This window comes from Heterocephalus glaber, unplaced genomic scaffold (assembly GCF_053883595.1).
Source record: "Heterocephalus glaber isolate CG9 unplaced genomic scaffold, H.glaber_assembly_v1.0 deba00001497, whole genome shotgun sequence".
Classification (NCBI taxonomy): Eukaryota; Metazoa; Chordata; class Mammalia; order Rodentia; family Bathyergidae; genus Heterocephalus; species Heterocephalus glaber.
In genome coordinates this window covers 25,579,738-25,603,327 of record NW_028258320.1, presented here as the reverse complement: position 1 = coordinate 25,603,327, position 23,590 = coordinate 25,579,738, and the positions used below count along the sequence as shown (strand labels likewise).

General features: G+C 34.0%; 1 protein-coding gene across 3 annotated transcripts in view; it reads left to right on the top strand.

Annotated features, from left to right (window-relative positions):
* Nucleotides 1-552: 552 nt before the first annotated feature.
* The window catches only part of Cabcoco1 (ciliary associated calcium binding coiled-coil 1), a 113,067-nt gene continuing 90,029 nt past the window's right edge, over nt 553-23,590 (top strand). The window contains exons 1-3 of one of the 3 annotated variants that reach the window (XM_087184811.1): nt 553-739; nt 12,130-12,233; nt 19,424-19,593. In XM_087184811.1, the coding sequence (XP_087040937.1) occupies nt 659-739; nt 12,130-12,233; nt 19,424-19,593 (355 nt within the window). In that variant the 5' untranslated portion in view covers nt 553-658. Of the gene's footprint in view, nt 740-3,671; nt 3,935-12,129; nt 12,234-19,423; nt 19,594-23,590 lie in introns of those variants that run through there. The other 2 variants (XM_004858265.4, XM_087184812.1) reach the window with 2 other exon arrangements.

The following is a 23,590-nucleotide window of genomic DNA, read 5'->3' as shown; positions in this document are numbered from 1 at the left end:
TGTGGCTTATCCAGAGAAGCCAGAATATTCAGACTTCCATAAAACATATCTTGTTTTTAAGAGTCTTTATTATGGAAATTGTCAAATATATGTAACCGTAGCATATACTCAACAACCTTCACCCCACTGCCTCCTCCATACCCATCTTGATTTATTTACTACACCTCCATACATTTCGCATACCTCTCTTCCACTATTTTTGAATAAATCACGGAGTGCGTATCATTTCATTATCACTAAATCTCTGGGGGCGGTGTCTTTTTTTCCTTCTAAATATGACCACAATACTATCATGGAACTTAAAAAAAAAATAACAAAAATTACTTAAGATCAAATATCTATCAATAATTTATCTTGCTTTAATATTCGTTAAGAACTTACAAAAGAAAGAACAATTTGAGGTGCTCTAGCATTAGGCGCCTTCAGACACAGTAGATCCCCGAAATTGCTGCTATTTAAACTGCCTTTTCCTCTCAGCTTTCATTCTCCCTGAAAGGAACAAGTCTGTCCCTGCAGGAGGATGCAGAGCTGCGCAGGTCTCCAGCCACCTTCCGGGTGGGGCGGAGGCTCTGGGCCCAGGAATCTGCTTCCAGGCCCTGTGTTGCTGGCCCCACCCCGGTTGCCCAGGCAACGAGGGCCGCTTCCCTCCCAAGACTTCATGGCGACGTCGTTGGGGAGTACTCCTGGGGCTACGACCCCGGGAGGGATGACCCAGGCTGCAAACACGCCCGAGTCCGAGGTATGAGGCCCGTTTCCCAAGCCAGTCTGTGTCTCAGCGACCCCCGAGCGCCTGCCCCCAGCCCTGGGGTCGGCGACCAAGGCCCTGGGCTGGCCCGGGAGGCGCCCCAGGCCTTAGCGCAGCCGCAGAGGGCGGCAGGGTTGAGGACAACCCGAGGCGTCTCGGGGAGCCCGGAAGCACGACCCGGTCTCAGAGCCCCGGAGCTGCTGGCTGCCCCCTCAGCTGGCCCTCGCGTGCAGCGCGAGTGCCTGCGATTATGAACTGTATAAATTCCTGCATTGGACTGGTCCGTGTCCAAACAACCTCACAGCCATGCTCCCCCCCCTCCTCAATTTTTCAAAGATTAAAAAATTAAACAGTGAACTTAGATTTAGGGCCGGGGGTGCTCAGTTACATCCCCAGCCCTTTTTAATGTTGTGCTTTGTTTTTTGAGACAAGACCTCGTTTATTGTTAAATTGCTCAGGGTGGGCTTAAATTTATGATCCTCCTTCCTCCGTGCTGGGATTACAGGATCTCACAATTTTTTTAATGGGTCCACCCTGTTTGAAATTGCTATTCATTCTTCTGTAATGCTCACAGTTTCAATTATTCAAAAAGTGCCTTTGAATAATAACTATTCATTGGTTGATTAACATGAGAAGACCCAGCTTCCGTATTTGTTATTTTCCCATTTCTCTGAATACATAAATACATGCTAGAAGACAGGACAAAGGACAGCAGCTAGAAAATCACTCTTGTCACTGAGGCTAAGTTCCTGACCACCAGACTGTCTTTAGGAAAAGTCACTGAACCTCTTTGAGTCCTAGTGGCCTCCTTGTATAATATGAAGGTATCTTTAGGTCCCAACCAAGACCAACTCTGAATAATAGGTTTTAAGTAACCTTACTCATAAACTTACTATCCTGAGATTTTGAAACTACATCTGTCATACCAAATATTACCCTCCAAAATGTATAAATCTCCACACACAGTCTATCATAAATTACTCATAGAGGAAAATTTCTTCAGTTTTCTAAGGCTCTAAGGTGAATAATAATGTGTTAATTAACATTGCTTTGCTCAGCACATATATTAGTATAAACAACATTTTTGTGTGCAGAAGATAAATATTAGCTGTAATCTCATAAATGAAGAAATGCAGAGGGCCAATAATTGTGTGTCCTGCTTCCAGACACACAAGCCATTCCCAATCCAGATACCTCTCAATACAACATGCCGGCCGCTTAGGCATAAGACTCTCATATGAGCCTTTTGAAATAAAATTAGCATACATTAAATGCACATTTTAATGTGATAAACTGATTTCTAAGCCAGTTACTCCCTTGGGATCTCTAATGTAAGTAATACAATTTCTGAAGTAGCATAGGAAATTTCCCAATTAAATTGTGTTATTTAAACATGTACAAAAATGCACCAGAATTCACAGTTGTCAGTGAACACATACACATATTTATCCAGGTAGAAAATATATTTTTAAAGAAAACTGATAATTTGGGATCTTAATGAAACTGTATTTGATTTTTTAAAAAATAAAAAATTTAAGATATTGAGAAGTACCAAGCTTTACAGAAGAAAAAAAAAATACCACTTTTTATAATGGATGAGTCAGATGAATGGACTAGTTAGTTATGGACCTTAGATAATTATCATTTTAGGACTGATCATTTCCCTATTTGTTAAATTCTTGGAGCAGTTGTTCCCCATAATGTGCAATTCAGGACATGCTCAATTTTTTTAGTTAGTGACAAATAAAAGAAATTAAGTTGTAACATGGACTCACTTGGTAGCACTCATTTCCTAAGATGATACATTAATACTCAGTGGCCCAAACTACACTGCCTACTGGAATGAAAGCGGAGAGAAGACAAGCTGTTGATCCGTAGAGCAGTTCCATCCATTGCAATGGCAAGTCTTGCCTGCCTCCCATTCGTGCTGACCGGGGGTCTCAGAGGTTAGATAGAAAAGATGATAAGATTCTCTTGTAGTCTATTCCCAATGCTGCCACTTTTTAGTGGGACACTGAAAGATTCTTAGATCAGATTCTTTCCAGAGTTGATCCCAAGAGCTAGTCCCTAATGGTATCATTTCGAATAAATCTTCTCTCTAAATTGATTTAGCCAGAAGACTGTATAGTCAGCTGAGCCAAGTAATAGTGAAATATTTCTTTTCTTGCCAAATCTGTCAGAAATAAAGCATAAGCTTCCAGTAGTCTGAGATTTCCCATTTGCTGGGGGTAGCCAACACCTAGAATACAAGCAAATGATTATCCTAATCATGTAGTAGGCACTCAATAAATTATGATAACTAATTAAAGTCATGGGTGGCCTGAAATGCGCCAGGAGAGGTAGTTACTGTAGATTAAATTCTACTCAAAGAGATTCTGTGAACAAGCAAACATGAAACACAGATCCAGGGACATTTTTTTTTCTGTGATTTTGCATAAACTTTGCTTGCCAACTTTCTGATTTCGACATTCCAGATTCTTCAGTAATATTGGAGAAAATGCATCCCTTTAAAATGTAAGACTAAAACTTTGGCATTTATCTATATGAATATATAAAAACAGAGAAAATCCAGGCGTGGTAGCGTACATTTGTAATCCCCAGCACTGGAGAAGCTGAGGCAGAAGGATAGTTGTGAATTCGAGGCCAGCCTGGGCTACACAGTGAGTTCAAGGCCAGCCTGGAATACATAGTGAGACCCTCTCTCAAAAAAACAAACAGAAAAAAAAAATAGGAAAAAACCCAAACATCTGAAAATAAAGGTTTTGTCTGTACACACCTGTAAGTGAAAGTTTATAAATGTATGCTTAGAATTTAGTGACCATCTTCTATAGCCATCATTTGTTCATCAACTCTCTTTCTTAATATTTTTAAAAATACTATTTAGGAAATAGAATTATTTAAGTAGTATATTTATAGGGAATATGCTTCAACTCATATCAGAGACTTTAAATAAAATGGAAAAGATTGTTTTTCAATTGCTTCTTCTAAATAATCTCTCTTAATGTCTTTTTGGGTTTTTTTTTCCATTGTTGTTATGTTTTGTTTTGTTTTGTTTTTCAGTGCTGAGGATTGAACCCAGGGCCTTCACACTGAGCAACATCCCCAAATCTTAATTTTTTTCCTTTTTATTTGGAGACAAGATCTTTCTAAGTCAAGTCACTAAGCTGCTCACAAGCTCAGCTGGAATTTGTGAGTCTCCTGCCTCAGCCTCCCAGAGTGCTGGAGTTACTGGTGTGCAGCCCTACACCCAGCTAATAATGCCTCTTAAAGTATTACCACATCCACGAACAGTCAATGTTCATGCAATGCTTTGGGGGCCTTGTTAGCACACATATATAATCCTGAGTGGAAAGATGGTGTTGCTCGCTTTCAAGATTGTTCATGTCTGGGAGGAGTCTGCAGGCAATTTTCTGTACCTTAGGCAGTCCCTATAATGTTAGCAAGCAGACTGCATCCCACCATTGGTAGGTAATAAAGTCAGGCTCCAATATAAGCAGCATGATGGTCAGGTTGCTGCAATTTCAATATCATTCTAGAAGCATTTCTTCGAAGTATGAATAATTCAATGTGAATGCAAACAATGTGGTCGATAATGTAGATCAAGCCATGCAGGCTATGGGATGATGCAAAATAAAAAAGTATTAATGTGCCACAAAATATTCTGTATGCAGTAATAGTATTTATGAGACACTTAGGGTCCCTAGAAAAGCTCTGCGGTAGGTATGAAGGGATGGAAGAATACTTAGGGTTGTCTTTCTTACTATTTTTCTTTGGGTTTACTGTTTTGTTTAAAAAGCCATGCCCTTCCTCTGCCTCTGTCCTCCCCCTTGGGTGGCTCCACATAATCTGCAATATCTTTTGGAAGATTTCCTAAGTTTTATTTTACTAAAGTCAAGTATTAAAAGTCTAGAATTTACTTTTAGATGTATTTTGTATATTTGAAAGGAGGATCCAATTTTATTTTCTTCTAGAGGTGAATCACCAGTTATCTTCATTTATTGAGTAAACCGTTATGTCTCTTCTTGTTGGAGAATAGACTAACTGTTGCTAAGATGGATATATGAATGGACATAAGAATGAATAGAATAGTGAGGGAGAATAAAGAATTTTAAATTTATATATATAAATATATAGTCCATTATTGTGTCAATATTTTACCATTTTTATATTAACCTTTAATATCTGATTTGGAAAGGTTCCCCTCACTATTCTTTGTCCAAATGTATGTATCCTCCCATAAGAGTTTAAAAGTTATCTTGCAAAGCTCCAGAATAGCCCCATTGGGATTTGAGATTGTCATCATGTTACATGTATAATATCAGAGGGATCCAATTCTTTGAAGATTTCTAATAAACTTCTTTTATCAATTCTGACTTTTAAGCTTTTGGTAAAGTTTCAGAATTTCTTTATGTGGTCTTATACATCTTTATTATACTTATGACCAAATATAATTGGTTGTATCATATATTTATAAAATTTAACTGCTTAATCAAGCATAATTTATTCAAGCTTTTGCCATTGCCATTTCTGAGTAGTTGCTCATATAGAGAAAAACAAATGGCTTTTGTATATTTGTTGTCCGTAACTGTTATATATGTTATATACAACCATTTTACCAAATTTCTTATTAACTGAAACAATGTTAGCACAATGTCAACTTTCTTAGGTATGCAGTCATATCATGTAATCTTCAAATAAATATTTTTAATATCTTCATTTCTAATATTTAAGCTATATCTGATATTTAGTTTAATTGTATTAGAACCTCAGTAGTGAGGTGCATTACAATAATATTATTAGTCATCATCCCTTTTAGTTCTTGGTTTTTATAGGAGTGACTACTATTTCACTATTCAATATTCAGTATGTTTGCTGTTGATCTTTGCATATTGTGTCTTTCATGTTTAGGTATTCTTTTTTATTTGTATTTACCAAGAATTTCATTTCTAAACTTACAAAATGCTTGTTCAATATTTATTTATATAATGGTAATACCTGTATCATTTAGTTTAGCATAAAATTATGTTAGAGCTATTAATGATGATCCATCCTTTATTTTAGGAATTAATCTTATTTGGTCATAATGATAGCTTATTATTCCTTAATACACTGCTAGATTCAATTTTCTAATATATTTTTTAACTAATTTTATATCTGTATTCATTAGTGATTTTAGTTTGTAATTTCTTTTTTCTGGTTCAAGGTTTTATGCATAGTGTCCTGAGCTTTTAAAGATGAACTCTTCAATCTAAAATTTTAGACTGATAAACAGTTTTTGATTCTAAAATAGGCACAGTTATTTTATAAAAAGTAGAGTTCCAGTTTAATTTGTTTTGTTAGGTCAGTTTTCTTCCCTTATCCCTTGTCAATTTTGATGTTATTATTTTCCTAGGAAATTATTCATTTCCTTGGAATTTTAAAATCTATTGCCCCTTAGTGTGGTATATATTTATTTTTCTTCTGTATTTTTTAATCACATTTGCCAAATATTGTTCTCTTCATAATTTAAAGAACTTTCTCTTCATTTAATTCTTCTTTCATTTATTTATTCCCTTTTAAAAATGTTGGCACTGCACTTCTTAGCAAGATTATGGCAAGGTAAGTGAGGCCCTTTCCTTAAGTACAAAATTTAAGGGAGTGCCAAAAACTCAGTGAACCAGACAAATTATGTCTTATGCACTACATTAGCAAAATCAAAATTAATGCACAAAATCCATAATGGATCAAATTTAAAAATAAAGATAGGATCAGTATTACTGACTTTTCTTTTGCCTCAGGCTCTAATGTGGCTTAAAACAGCACTTTTCCTTAGTTCATTTATTTTTAGGCTTGACAAAAGCCTTTCAGAATCTGACATTTGCAGATAAGCCTATGTTGTGTGTGATGAGGAAAGCCCTCTTCTAATCGGGTGAAATCCATCATCTTTCTTTTAATGAAAACTTATCAAGAATATTTTCTATTTAAAAACGACCAGTGGTGGATATAAGGATGCCTTTAAAAGCTTACATTCTAGAAAAAAAGATGTAGTTACAACTGTGGAGTGTTTAGGCTACATTAGAGGAAAAAGAAATCAGAGAAAAGATTATCTGGTAAGTAATACCAGGCTTAAAATTTTACTGCTCCTGGAATCATCACTAAAATCAACCAGTTCGTGAAGTAAAGTGAGTTAACAGTGCAGTTTAGTTTACATATTTTCCTAGTTGTAGAGATAATTTTAGAGAAAGCTACAATTAGCAAGTTAATTTTCTATTGCATCTTTAACTTTTACAAATCAAAATGTATATATTGTAAGATCAAAGATTTTTAACCACCTAATATTCTTTGTAGTGAAAGACACTCTGTAAAACAAACAAAAAAGAGGTCTAGTTTAAATAGGCCCCAGAATATAATTTAAAACATAAACAAAGCAAAACAAAAAACCCAAAGGCAAACTGTACCAAAGATTATTATTTTAGGCTTGTAAGTTTTAGTAAAAATTATTGCACTAATATTAGGCATCTTAGCTAAAATTATTATTGCTCCAAAGTTTAAGATCATTGCATTCTCTTTCATATAGTTCCTGTGTGACTTACCTTTCTCCTATCTAGAGATTTTTTTCAAATCAAACAAATTGATCTGAATGTCCTAATAATTCACTTTTCATGTATACCATTATTCATTTTTAATAATGACCACAATCTTGTGTACATTAAAACCTATTAAAGAATTTTTAAATATGAATCCAAATTTAGGTTTAAATGACTTGCCTTAAGTCATGAGATTAATCAGTAGTCAAACCTGGATGAGCTTCTGGGTTCATCTAAATTGTGTTTTCATTGTGCTCCAGCACAGAAAAGTGTTATCATGTGATAAAGATGAATGCAGGCAGTCAGTTAGGAACCTATGTTGACATACAAAGGTCTGCAGAATCCTAAAATGAACTAAAATATGGCAAGACTGTTACTGAGGGATTTACAATCTAATGGGATTGACAATGTACAAATTAACTATATTTGACTTCCAATAAAACTGTATATCATCAAATGACATTTAAACAAGTATATAGCTATATATTAGGGGTGAAATACTATACTATATAAAAACTAACTGATTTAATTCAATTTACAAGTATCTGAATGGCTAATAGTGACAAATATTAGGCATTAAAATATTTTTTCCTAATGATTTTATAATCTAATCATATGTCCCAGTTTAGCCTAATTTGCTCACCCTAGATTACAAGAGGATTAATATAGCATATTTTATTTTTAAACTAGGTTTTTTCCTCTCTCTTTTTTAAATTGGTTATCCAGGCCGGAGATTTAGCTCAGTGGTTTCGCCGCCTACTGCGCAAGCGCAAGGGCCCGAGTTCAATCTCCGGTACAAAAAAAAAAAAAAAAAAAAAAATTGTTTATCCAGATTAATGGGTTTCATTTTGGCAGATTCATACCTGCATGTATTTTGATCATTTTCACCTCCCCTCTTGCCTGCCTTCCTCCCTAATTTCATATTTTGCGGGGTTGAGTGTTTCAATATATTTTTCTCATGTCCATCCACAATAACCTACCCTTATAACCCCTCCTCCTTTCTCTTATCCCTTTCTTCATGTCTAATAATATTCTCCTTTTTATTTTCTTGTTATCCTTTTCTAGATTCCACATACCGTATTAGAGAGAGCATGCAATATATGTCTTTCTGAATCTGACTTATTTCGCTCAACATTATGGTCTCTAGATCCATCCATTTTCTTGAAAATGACAGAATTCTGTTCTTTCTCATGGCTGAATAATGTGCACATTTTCTTTATCCATTTATCTGTTGGACATCTAGGCTGGTTCCATATCTTGGCTATTGTGAATTATGCCACAATAAGCATAAGTATGCAGTTATTCCTATAGTATGTTGACTTTAATTCTTTTGGGTATATACCAAAAGAATTAATGTAGCTAGAACAAATGGTAGTGCTACTTGTATGATCAAAAAATACAGAGAGTTATGTTTTTTAAGTTGTACAATAAAAGGCGCATTGTCATTAATCCCGGTCAATACCCACTTCCTTGCTTCCAGCACACATATCCCATCGTTTTTATCACTGAAACCATTCTGAAAGTCTTCTTTGATGAGTGTCTTTACTTGAACTGTCATGGCTACCTCCATGTCCTGAATCAATTCAAAATGTTTAAATTTCTCAGTCATTTTGATTTTGACAAAGAGCCAGTGTTGCACAGAGCCAGATCAAGTATATAGGGTGGATGAAAATGCACCATAATGTTTTATTTGACATTGGTTGATCAATAAGGTGAGATCAAAAACTATGCTAAATATTTAAAAATGTATTAGAGTAAAAGACACATTGCCATTAATCTCCCTCAAAATAACAAAAATACTCCTCCTTGCTTCAAACACACTTGCCTATTTTTCTTGGAAATGTGTCTTTTACTGTAATAAGTTTCCTAAATTTAAAAATTCACTATAGTTTTCAGTCACCTCTTGTATTTTTTAGAAACCTCTATATTTTCATTGTGATTTGTAATAATTTACATTCTCACAAAAAGTGTAGGTGGGTTCCTTTTCTCCCACATCTTCAACAACATCAATTGTTTTTTTTAATATTTTTTAGTGATAACTATTCTGATTAGAGTGAGAAGGAGTCAAAACTAAAGATGTTGAACATTTTTTTCATGAACTCATTGGCCATTTGTACTTCTTTTGAAAAGTGTTGCTGAATTCACTTGCCTGTTTATTGATTTGGCTATTTGAGTTTTTAGTGTTAAGTTTTTGAGTTCTTTATGTATTCTAGATATTAATTCTCTGTTGGAAAAGTAACTGATAAAAGACTCTCTAGCATTGTGTAGGCTGTCTCTTCACTCTGTTGATTGTTTTTCTTGCTGTGCAGAAACTTTATAATTTGATGTCCATTTGTTGATTCTTGCACTTATTTCCTGTGCTATTGTCATTCTATTCAAGAATACATTGTAAAAGTCCTAAAGAAAGAAGATACTGAAGGATCGTCTCTCAATATAGTAAAGGCCATATATGACAAACTCACAGCCAAAATCATTTTGAATGGGGAAAAACTCTTACATCAAAAACCAAGCAAGGATGTTCACTCTCACCACTATTATTCAGTATAGTTTTTGAAAGTATAACTAGAGAAATTAGTCAAGAGAAAAAATAAAAAGGATACAAAAAGGAAAGGAAGAAATCAAGTTATTTTTGTTTGCAGATGATTTGACTGTATGCTTAGAAGACCCTAAAGAATAGCCTAAACAATTCTAAGCAAAATAGGCAGGGCCAGAGACATCACACCTAATTTTAGATTATATGACAAAGCCATAAAAACAAAAACAGTATGGTACTAGCATAAAAATGGAAATTGAGACTATTATAATGGAATAGAGGACACGGAAATAACCCCACACTACTATACCCACCTGATTCCATAAAAAGGAGCCAAAAAATACACATTGGAGAAAAGAGCCTCTTATGGTACTGGGAAAACTGGTTATCCACTTGTATAAGATGGAAGCTAGATCCCTATCTCTCATGTTGCAAAAAGTCAATTAAAAATGGATCAAAGTCCAAGAGATAAGACCTGAAATGTAAAAACTGCTAAAGAAAGCATGAGGATACACTTGACACTGGCAAAGATTTCCTAAGTAGGATTTTTAAAATAAAAATATAATAAACTAATATTAAATAACAAACAGTAAGCCAATAACCATTACCAATAAGTGTCATTTTTGAGATCTTTCTGTATTGAAAGACAATAAGAAAAAAGTGGAATGTCACGTGGCCACCTGTAGCAAAGCATTTCCTTGCTCTTATTTATTGGCCACTATTTGCATGGAAGGTTCAGTAACTATATGGTGCATTGAAAAACATTTGGCCATTTTCTTTTGGCAAATTCACAATACCTGGAATTTTATGTAGCTGCTATTGTCTCTAGTCTATCTCTGAGCCTCCTTTGCCATTTCCGTTCCACAGCTTCTCATCAGTCTCTGGCTTTGAACAATTCCATTCATTCTCCCACTTATAGTTGACTCCTGAACCAACACCTTTAAACTTGACCCTTCTGGGTTCAGCATTTCTAAGTAAAATGTAAATATTGCTTCCTTGCTATACATATTCTACCTTCAACTCAGCCACTGAAATAAAACATCTTGCCTTTTAAAAACCAACGTCACCTTGCAATACCCTTATCTCTGTTGGTGTAACAGGTGCTATGTAGTCATGCAGGTTGTACTTTGAACAAAAGCACTTGGCTGACGTGTTAGTGAGAACTGAAATTATATTCACATGTGGTATGTTTAATTGCAGAGCTGTGTCAGTCTTGTGAAAGGTCTTTTACCACTTCCTCCACCTAGAGAGGACGACTTTGTCTAATTCACCCAGTGATGGCCCATATATGTTGTTGAAGGCCCTGAGTGTCATCACCTTTTTTTTCCCAAGTCACCTATTTCAGAAACTCAGAATCTCCATCTTTCTATCCTTTCATTCTCCCAAAATATATCATGCTGAGTTCACTGCTTTCTTTTTATCCACATTGCCAGGAGTCCAGTGTAACCTAATGCTTTATCTCTGAACTATTTTTATTTCATCAGTTCTCTTCATTTAACTCTTCCTCTGGGTCCTTTCTCTTCTGGGGATGTCCTTTCCTTAAAACACAAGTTCATCTTGTCATTTAAAGGCTCAGAAACCTCAAGGATTCTCCATTGCCTGTATTATTAAGTAAAAGCTCCTCAATCTGTCACTTATGGTTTATCAATGATACCTGTCATTTATGGTATCTTGTACCTTGTAAACACTCAGTAAATATTTGTCAACTCATTAAAATCTTATAAAATAATGTTCCCAATGCTCACTGCCCACCGAAGTCCAATTAACATCTCCTGTACATACCCTAGGCACTGTGAACTGCTTGATATTTACAGAATTCATCCTTAACTGTGTCGTCTGCATAACCTTGATGCTGCACCTGAACTTATCCCTTCTGTTAGGGGACAGAATGCCTTTCCCATTTATTTTGGCTCATTTATCATGGTCTGTTCTTGTGTTAGTCATCTTTGAGTTTGTTCCTCCTGCTAGATGTTAAGGATTTTGATGTTAGCAATACTTTTTTACTTATCATTGCCTCCTTCTGAGCCCCAAGTTTAAGGAGAAAAATGTACATAGCCATAGCTCAGTTACACATGTGCCAAAAGACAGACTGACTAGCCATTTGATTTTCAGGGAAGAAATACCATCACATAAAAGTGGAAAAGAAAAATAATTAAATGTTTATTTAAGAGATTTGTTTTAATTTTTTTCTGACAGCAACTATGCCACCAGAATATATTTTGTATCACTGATTTTAATATGTAAAATATAAAATTGAACTATGTCATTCTTTTTGTTTTTTGTAGAAAGATGCTGAATTCCAGGAGCATGAAAAGATTCTGTCTCCAGATCTTCTTTCAACTGTCCAAATCACAGATTTACTAACAGAGGATGTAGATGGTGTTCAAGAGTAAGTACTTCAATATTACAATCAAATATAGATGAGTTCTAATTCATTTATAAATGAACATGATATACTATTTATTATACATATTAGGCTTTTTTATTGTGCACTGAAATACTTCCAGACTCTGGAATACAATATTGAAAACTAACTGACTTTTTGCACTGCTTGGCAGTCTTCCTAATGGGAGAAATACATTTCAAGCAAATGTGTTAGTATTAACTAAGAGTTTAGATTTATTGTCAAAGCAGCCTCTACTGTATGCCACCTCTTCATTCATAAAACTGTCAAAATGTGTTTTCTGTAATATTAATAGTTGAGACATCTTATTATTTTGTAAATCCTGGATATTGGCCATACAACTGAGCTTTTGATCAGAAATGAAGGTATACTAACTATTCTTGATTGCATACATGCTTAAAACTATAAGTTTATGGAAAATAATTCAAAGGTACATCTCACTCTTTAGGTCACTTAGTTCTGTAATACATCATTTATTTAGAACATTAGTCAGATATACTACACAACACAATGTCTTAAATGTTTTTTCTCAAAATCACCCATTTTAAAAATTGTTTCACTTTATAAGGAAAACCAAAATGTGTGGATTGATTGGTCAAAATGTGTGGAGAGAGGGATGGTGTGATGAGCAGGACCATAGTGTCCTGTTATTTGTCTCTGCAGTCCAGTCCTCGTCACACAAGCATGGTGTCCTGCACCATAATGGACAAACAGAAAATGACTCTGTCGATAATTATCATTGGAAAATCTTACAAATATTGTGTAAAGAGGCAATTTACTACTGAGAAAGAAATAAGACAAATGTACTGGCTGGAGAACAAATCTGAGAAGAGAAAGCTTATTGTGAGCAGGAGTATAACACTAGCAGGCCTTTTCCCAAGATGCTCTTCACCCCTATCTCTTGCAAACTGCTAGGGCCGCTGACCTGCGATTTGGCCATACTGCTGGCTGACTGCATCTTAGTTGGTAAATTAAAATCTCCAGTTTCTAACCAAGTGTCTCATGAAAATTTTATCCTTTTTTTAATAAAAAACGAATGTTCACTGGGAATTCTGCTTTTAGATGTGAGAAATGACAAAAATGCATTCATAATGTTGACATCACTGTCTCTCTTCTGTCCTTTGTTCCCTGTGTTTTTATGTAAAATACTTTCTGTTTCCAGGTACTCCAAGTGCTTTTGATCATTACTACGCAAAACAATAGATAGTTAATACTAGGCAAACATAATGCAATTCAAGTAACACATTTTTAATACAATGTACATTTTATTTGCTTTATTAAATAAAAGATGTTATATTAAATCAAGTAAACTTAAAGATGATGTTGCTCTTTAGAAGTATTTCTTGCCATATTATAAGTTGTCCTGTATATTGTACTTTATGTGATAATATATTTTTCAGTTATTGACCCCCGTTTGCTGTTACATATCTGAACTGTGAAAATATTTTTAATCTTTAAGGGAGGTGAGGTCTAGGACAAAGTACATGATACAGAAGGTGATAGAGAAGTTAGGGGGTTAAATAGCAGGTTGATTTTTTAAAACTCATTAATATAAAAATTACATAAAATGATCTCATCTTTGGATAAATAATGTCAGTGTTATCATAGGAGCCAATTCTTTGTAATTTCCTTGTAGCTCTTTATATGGTGCTTTTAACCAGTAATTCTGAAATATTTGCAATAAATCACCCTTAATTTCAAGTAGCATTGTTATGAGTAGCGATTACATACTTTTCAAAATAATAGTAATATTTAGGTACCTTATCACTAAGTAACATGAGTATGCTGAAACTATACAATATACAAAGATATATGCCTATTTAATTATAATATGTAAGCACATTTCCTACCTTTAAAATTAAGACTTGCTGTTTATGAAAGCAAGCAATCAAATGAAAGAAACTTCAAAATATTATTAAACATATTTTTGGAATACACTTTAGGCAGTTAAATATCAGTACATTTCTCATTGTCACCTAGCTGCTATCAATCGTTAACTGTTTTAATGTAATTCTGACTTTATTTACTGATCCATGCCAAATTCCTTTTTTAAAAAAGATAGGGACCACATTAAAAATAACTATATATGTCAGGAGTGGTGGCAAACATTTATAATCCCAGCAGTAAGGAGGCTGAGACAGGAAGATCACCAAGAGTTCAAGGCCAGCCTGTACTACATACCAAGACCTTGTATCAAACAAAACAAAACAAAAATAAAACCACTTTATAAACACAGAAATAACACCAAGATGACTTGTAATGACCTTCCTATAGATGGGCTTCTATGAGCTGTTTCACTTTTGCTTTCAAACTTTCTGTCTTCATGTCATCATCTAGAAGTGAAATGCACTCCATTTCAAGAACATGCAAGAATAATATGATAACAGTTTTACTGAAATTCTCTCTTACACTGTAGCCATGCCCATCTTTCTTCTGTCCCTTGTTAACATCTTTTTTTGTGTCCAGTGTAAAAGCTTACAAATTTGCCAGTAAAAATACAGGGACACTTTACATCCAAACTTCAACAGTATCTTGCTTCAAATGACTCCCTTTGTAAGCTACTTTGGAGGGAAATGACTGAACAAAGCACAGAAATAATAAATATTCAGCACCATGGTTCAAGTTAAAGGGGAAGATTAAATGGTACTAGGGAAAGAGGAGTTTAAAGAGAGGGTTTGGGAAAAGGTGAGGTGGCAGGAGATCAAAGAGATTTTACCAAAGATTCTTAGAAAAGTAGTTGCCTTCACTCAAACACAATTAAACCTTGAAAAATAAAAATGGAAAGCACAGACATATGCAAATGTTGAGGTCAAATATTTAATTAACAAATCACAGCATGCAGATGGCAAATGAAGAGAAAGCAGAAAAACGAACATTAGAAACAGAAGAAACTGTTAGGCAAAAGCTGATGATTGAAGAGGATATCAGTTCTACAAAACAAGAGATTAAAGATGAAATGATAAAATATGTAAATAAGAAATTTTTATAGCTAAAGCAAAGAGCTAAGGGTAAATAATAAAACTAATGTAGAACTGGTGTTGCAGTAATGATGGAAGACAAATTTAAGAAAACATAAAAATGCAGAGTAAAACAATCAGATGTTAGAATATGCATCTGACATACTGAATCAGAAAAAAAAATAAATCTTATAATGCTTTGATATTAATATATTAGTAGAAGAAAACTTCATGTATTATCTCATCTCTGGGATAAAGACACTCATGGAGGAATAGGCTTCAGAGTTTTCTTTAGCAATGCTAGGTAGCAGAAATCAGCAAACAAGACACTAATTTTAGGAAGTCAAAAGAATATGACTCCAGAATAAAATGCTACTTTGGGTTGTTATTTAATTATAGTGACAATACTTTGTAAAATAAGCAACAACTCAGAAAATATTGTAGCTATGTCTCATAGAAAAATCTACCTATTAGCCCAACTGAAAGATGAATCAATTCATTAATGACTTTAAAATAATAATACCAACAAAACTGCTAACGATAAATTGATATAAAAAGACTAGTATTTAGCAATGGACTCGTTTAAAATTAAAATAAGATCTAATATGATAATAATAAACTGAACAACTATTCAGGAACATGTGATGAAAATAAGTGTGCATATGAGAAAAAAAAGAGTAACCTAATTTCCTTCTCTTACAGAATAAAATTTAGTTTTAGAATGCTTTTTAAAAGTTGCATCATACATGTAAAGGGTTAATATCCCTAACCATGCAAAAAACTCTTATAAATTCATAAGAAAAAAGCAAACAATTGAACACAATAAAAATGAATATAACATAATAAAGAAGCAAATAATGTACAAGACAATGATTTTATAATAGATTAATAGGTATTAAAATTATGGGCTAAATCCAAACTACATTGGAATATGTTAAAACATACCTTTTACTATGGTACTGATAGAAGACTAATTTGGCACTGCCTTTTTGGGAGGGAAGTTTCACCATATTGAACCCAGCAAGCCTACTTTTAAGAATTTATTTTTACAAGATCACTGGAGTTTTGGAAAAGTCTTAAATCATCCTTCATTATTCTAGGTTCTTAACCAATGGAGGACATTGAAGCACATTTAGGAATGTATATTTCCAATATATTTTCATCATTACTTAGAGCTCCATTTTCCTAATAAGACCAGAGAATGTGTAGAGGCCTTCTACTTCCTTCTAGAATCCCAATATTTTTTTCAGTTACATTCATTGCAAACTTTTTTCCCAGTCTGCCTCTTGTCTTTTCAATTTAGTTATATTGTCTTTCATGGTCTAGACATGTTTTAACTGTTTAAATACAGATCAATTTATTGGCCTTTTTCTTTTCTTTTTTTTTTTTTTTTGGTACTGGGGATCGAACTTGGGTCCTTGAGCTTACGCAGCAGGCGGAGAAACCACTGAGCTAAATCCCAGGCAGTTGGCCCATTTCTTTATGATTAGCATTTCTGGCTTACTCATATGTCACATTATATTCTTGGCTAAAAAGTTTGAATTATTTGCCATTAACGTTAATCCACCCTGCCGGGGATTTATCTCAGTGGTTTCGCCGCCTGCTGGGCAAGCGCAAGGACCCGAGTTCGATCCCTGGTACCAAAAAAAAAACAAACAAAAAAACCCCCATTAATCCACCCAGATTTCATTTTATTTATAACTTTCACGTGGATAGATGACCCAGTACCATAGTACATACTTCCCTTGCTGATTTGAAATACTACTTCTGTCATGCACCAAGCACCCGTGGACATTGGGTCTGTTTCTGCAATCTATACCTGATCCATTGCCCTACTTATTCTGTAGTAATACTGCACATTTGCATTATTGCAGAAATGTTCTTACTGTTTTTCTCTTAAGACTAGATGATGCTACCAGGCATGGTGGAGCATGCCTGTGATCCCAGCACACCGGAGGCTGAGGCAGGAGGATCGTCATGAGTTTGAGGCCAGCTTGGGCTACATAGTGAGTTCAAGGCCAGCCTGAACTACAAAGGGACACCCTGCCTCAAAACAAACAAACAAAAAGACTAGATGATGCTTTATATTATTCAAATAAATGTTGCTGAAAAAAGTTTAATGCAAATTAAAGATGCCTGCTAGTACACAAACCACATTCCCCCAACACCTAAGTGTCCTTACAAATGTGCATATAACTGCTGAGTTCCATGCTTGATGAAATGTATCAAAAGGTATAGTTATACATAATATGAAAAGTTGATCATATTGATTTTTAAATATATGTATTTATATATGTATCATAAATAAATTACATATTCATATATAAATATACAATATGAATAAACCTATCTACAAATATACTGTATCTCATTCATATGTATATGTAAATAAATGCATATATATATATATATATATAAAATGAAGATATTGCCCAGGATTTGACTCAACTTTGAAGTCAACCTCTCTCTGAATTTCCTATTTTGTGATATTTTATATAATGGTTATAAGATGGCTGTCAGCAATTGAAATTACTTATTAATATTTGATCACCAAAAGAAAAAAAAACCTCATCTTTAGGAATTAATGAAATAATCTAGGAGAGTGATCACCAAAAAAAATATTTGTAGAAAAGTTTTACACACTGAATGGCATTATAGGAAAGAGGGTGAGATTGCAATGATCCCTTACAACAATTAGAACTCATTTGGAGTCTGATATTTGTCCCTACCACTGAACATAAAGCAGACATCAGAAAGTTAAACATATTATCAGCATCAGCTTTATTTATTTCCATACTTGATTAAACTATTCTGTTATATTTATTATTCTGACCAAATAATTTATTTTAATATTATGAATGATTGGGGCTTCTCTTTTTGAAAATAACATCATTAAGTTGTCACACACATATTGTCCCCACTCCTCAAGAAATCACACATAAGCTAGAAGAAAATACCAAACTTATCTTCATCAAAATAAGGAGAATGCTGAAAGCCCAGACCGCAGAATATCAAGATGATGGCCACAATCATTATAGTTCAACAAGTGCAAGAGAAAATAAAAAGAAGAAACTAATATTTGAAGATTTTAGAATGAGTTAAAATATTCTCTCAGAAGAGGAAAACCCTCATTCACAATAGCAGGATCAGGGTGTACAGACTTGGAGCAGATACTTCCTGTATCACAGGAAGTGGGCTGTTTATGTGAGAGTAAAAATAATCTACCCATACTTTTTCTGCTTTTACTCCACCAGTTAGAAAAAAGTAAATGTTAGAGAAATTGACAGAAAGTTACTTTAAACAGGAAATGCTGACTGGTTTGTAAAACAGCCAAGTTTCCACCTTCAGTGTATATCCTGAAAATAGCTGTGCAAAAACAAAATCTCACTTCATTCAAAGATAAGTAATAAAGAAAGAATAAGCATCTAAGGCATTGCTATAAAGAATAAAAAGAAAGGAATAGGAAAAAGAAATAGCAGATAAAGGAAATGCACCAGAAAAATATAGCCATGAGCAGACAAAAAATGTGATAAAATATTTTATCATGAATTTTAAACTCTGAAGCAATCATAAGGACATAAAACAGAATTATAAAAGCTCAAGGAAGAGATAACAAAAAATACAAGGTAGTAAAACATTTTAAAAGGAAAGACTTACTTACAGAATTTGAGGTAAAATTTATAGCAGTCCAAAGAATGAATGACTGCTAAAAACAAACTAAAGAAAAGAGAAGACAATAATAAGAAGTATACAAAATAAAAAGGAAATATATTGAAAAAGACTTAAATGCTAAAGTGAAAAAATATAGCTTAAGATACAGTTAATAAAACATGAATAACTGGATTCCTTTAAAAAAGAAAATAGAACAGAATATTTAACAATCCAGTATAAGAACATTTTCAGAAATAAAAGAAATTTAATTGCACAAGTGGAAAGAGATATTGAATTTCAGAGACATTACTAGACATTAGAGACATTAAAGAATTGGAAAAGGAGAAGAATGAGAAAATAACAAGGATGAAAGGAGACAAAACAGAGCTCTCTCTGTCTCTGTTTCTCTTTTGAATGTCATTTTAAGCTTATGGATTCAGATACAGTTGAACATAATATGTTATATAAACATTAGAGAATTTTCATTGAAGGAAACTATTTTCAAAACTAAAGGAACTGTTCAGGATTTAATCTGATTTAATGTCTGCATTTTTCTTTTTGTTACAGAAAACTGAGAATGTTTTTAAATTTCAAAAATCTTCAAACTTGTTCAAAGGATGCCATTCTATTAGATTATTATGTGTCTGGATTTTTGTGGGCTAAAGGAATGGACTTTTCTATTATTCAGTGTTCAAAATTTATGACTCTAATAGATATGTTACTTCATAATCTTAAAAGTAAGTACATTATTTTTCTCTTTTTTAAGAAAAGGAACTTTATTCTACCATATAAATTAATGTTTTTAAGCAGAAGTTTCTGATTTTATTGCAGTCCTTTTGTATTTGTTACTTTCCATCACAGATACACATAATTTAAAGAGATTTAATTTGGCTCATGGAGGGGGTTTCAGTTTATGGTTGGCTAGCTCCAAAGCAGAAATGGGATGGTGGAAGAGCCTGACAGAGGAAGGCTGCTCACTGCATGGGAGCCAGGAGGTAGAGAGAGAAGGATGGAGCTGGGGACGAGATTATACCCTTCCAGGCCACTTTCCCAGTGACTTGATCATATCAGGCCACACCTCCTAACAGCACATGACCTCATCAATGGATTAACCACAACCATGGATGAATACAGCAGTTACCTTCTAAAGGCCCAACCTCTGAACACATGAGACTTTGGGGAACGTTTTAGTTCTAAACCATAACATCTTTCCAGGAAAACTAAAGGCCTTATTTCTGATTATAGCAAAGTTATGGCTCATGCCTTCATTGAATTGTAAAACCTCAAATAATGCTTACCACAACTAAAGTTCTCCTAATAATTAATTTGTCAAAGATATGTTATTAACACTTAAAAGTCTTCCTGTCATCCATTCTCTAAATATCTGGAGACTCTCTGTGATATTCTTGCAACTTTTCTATATACCTAAAACCATTCTGAAATTTAAAGGATATCAATTGGTATATATCCTGATCTGGCTCACCCAGTATGCAAATCCATTTTGGCCTGTGTTTCAGATCTGATCCTTGTCTCAAAATTATGCTGCATGTCTGCATCCCACCTAGAGTGAAACTGGGTCAATCTAAAAAACTGTGAAAGCCAGGTTTTTTGCTAACAGTTGACTCTCGTGTATTCAACAAACCTAGAATAGGAAATATTTTTTAAAAATTCTGTCTGTATTGAACCTGATCCGATATTTTTCCTTGTCATAATTCCCCAAACAATATAGTATTAATAACTATTTACCTAGCATTTACATTATATTAGGTATTATAAGTAATCTAGAGAAAATTTAAAGTATATAGGATAATGTGCATAGGTTATATGAAAATTCTATGCCATTTTATATAAGGAACTTGAGCATCAGTAAATTTTGATGTCCTTGAGAGGGGCCCCAGGGACTAATCCTATCTGGATGCCGATGAACAACTGTATACAGTTTGCTGTCTGGTTTTTCTAGAGTCTAAAGAAAGACAAACTGTGGCATATTAGATAGATGGATATTTGACTTTTATCCAGGCCTTTAGACCTACGCTGACTCCCTTGTACATAACATGATTATTAGTAAGTTACTAGGGAATCCTAATTCCCATAATGCTGAACTACTTTTCCCCAAAATAGGACTCATAATAACAGCACTTATGTAGGATTAACTTGTGCCATTCACAGCACTAACTGCTTTACAAATAGTGCACACACCACCTTATTAGACAAACAAATAAGGGTCTGAAGAGTTAAATAACTTCTTAAAGTCAGACATGGTCAACTTCAGCAAATGAGAGTTCATTTTCCTATTAAATCAAACATGCCTGGCTTTGGGCTGAATTCCTCCTGAAAGCACTAAACACATGTGAAATACTCCCCATAGCATGTGCATCTTTTCAGTTACCAATAGTTTCACATGCATTTCTTATTTGACTGTCACAATAGCACTATCATTTTGAAAATAAGTATTATTCTTATTTTAGAGATAAAGAAATGAGACTCAGGTCACCTAGCTAGTGTCAGTTATGAGATACAATAATTGTAAGTTTTCCAACTAATTATAAATCTCCTGTATTCATTACCCTAGATTTTCAAGAATAAATTTTATTTCTAGGACCCTTACTATTTAAGAGTTTAATCTTTCATATTTTAATCATATCACTAAATGTGATTTTAAAAGAGCAAATATTTCAGTTAGATAAGTGAAATGATAAATTCCCTAATTTTCAAAGCACTTATCTATAGAAAAACACTAGACAAAGCAAAAACAGTTCTAAAGAGTCAGTTATTTTTCAACATAAGGAAATAGTCATATAAATGTATTTTGTATTTGATAAGTATAATTTCATCTTGAATTATAATCAGTTATCTAAGAATTTCTTTTTTTCCTCTGCCTCTCTAATTAATACCATTTCATTAATAAAATGATTCAGATTTTCTATTCATTTGTGAGTTGCTCTTATTCCAACAAATTTTTCTTTTCTGAAGTTATTTTCATCATTTTCAAAAGAAGTTTATCATGGAAAGAGAAATGTATAAATGAGCTGAATTCCATTTAGGGTGATATAGGAAAGCCTAGTCATCCAGCAACAATTGAGCACATCTGATACACTTCCAGGATGGTCTGGAGGGAAGCTATGAGAATTAGGCCAGTTGTGATTCATTAAACCAGATTTTAATTGTTATCTAGTTTTATGCTTCTTTCTATTTCCCACAAGGAGGAAAGAGTCTAAACAAATTGCAATCTAATGATCACAGTATCTTTTTTAAAATTTTAAATTACAATCATTTCATTGGTAATTTTCATATTTGAGGACTTGTATTTATATTCCAGAAAATGTAGCTGTATAATTCAGAAATGGCCAAGTCCAACAATCAGCACGCATTTTCGTAGCTTCCTTCTATCTCCATCCTACCACAAACCCCTTCTGTTACAAGAAACGCAACATTTACTGAGAGCTTCCACGAGAAAATGAAATTTTGTTGGTAAGGTTTATATTAAGGAGCAAAATCTCTTCAGATTCCTCCTCCAGGCCCTCAGTTGATAGTCACCTCCTGAACAGCCAGCCCCGCCTTGGTTCTGAAGAGTCTTTCCACTCTCCACCTCCAGCCTCCTTGCTCTTAGGTACAGACACACAGTATTGTCAACAAACAAAGGACCCCTGTGGACACCCCAGTTACCTCAGTCCATCCTCCAAAGGCGTAGGGCAGTGTGTATACATAAATTGTAAATAATATTTTGCCTGTCACTGCTAAAAACAAGCATAATATAACTATTAGAAATTAATATTTTTTATTATGATAGACATTCTAAATTTGTCTTTTTTTTATTAACTGGGGACTGAACCAGGGACTTCACATTGGTCTACATCCCCAGCTCTCTTTACATTTTTATTTTAAGACAGAGTTTCACTAAGTCCCCCAGAAGAGGCTCAAATTTGCAATTCTCCTGCCTTAGCCTCCCAGAATGCTGGCATTACAGGTGTGCACCGACATGCCTGGCTTTTTTCAACATTTATCTACATCTTTCTCAGCTGAACAAATGTCACAGAAGATAGTTTGGGGTGTTTGTTTTGTTTGTTTTGTAGCTGTCAGAGAATAGACTAAAAGACTTTTTTGAGAAATGGTGAAGTTGTATCACTCTTTTTGCACTTTTTTTCTCACCAAACTTCCTAAGGATGCATTTGGAAATAGCTTACCTGTTCTGAGTCTGAAGCTGTGGAAAAGGAAAATATATCTTGATGTTCTAGGTAAAAATCCATATTTCTGGCTCCTGTTGAAAATCTTTAAGCCCAGATTCTCACTAGTAATGTTCAGTTACAGCTAGTGTTACATAACTCCCTTTATTTACATTTTCAGCTCCAATTTCAGCTCTGAGTTCCACAGTGACTAAACCTACAGTCTGAATTTTCCCACTAGCTAAGTCCACCACCTTTTTATAATTTTATATATCCTTTTCTCTCAGATTATTTTTTGAAAAATTATACCTTCCTTTTTAAATAATCTTTAAATAGATTTTGATTTTTTGTTTGTTGATTTGGGGGTATGGAGTACTGGGGATTGTACCTAATACCTATGTGCGGAGCTACATCCCTACCCCTTTCATTAATTTTTTATTTTGGGACAGGATTTCACTAAATTGCTAAATTTCCCAGGTTGAGATTCTCCTGTTTCAGCTCTCCAGAGGGCTGGGATTATAGCTGTGCATCACCATATCCTGCTGGGTTTTTTTTCCCCTTGATATCATGT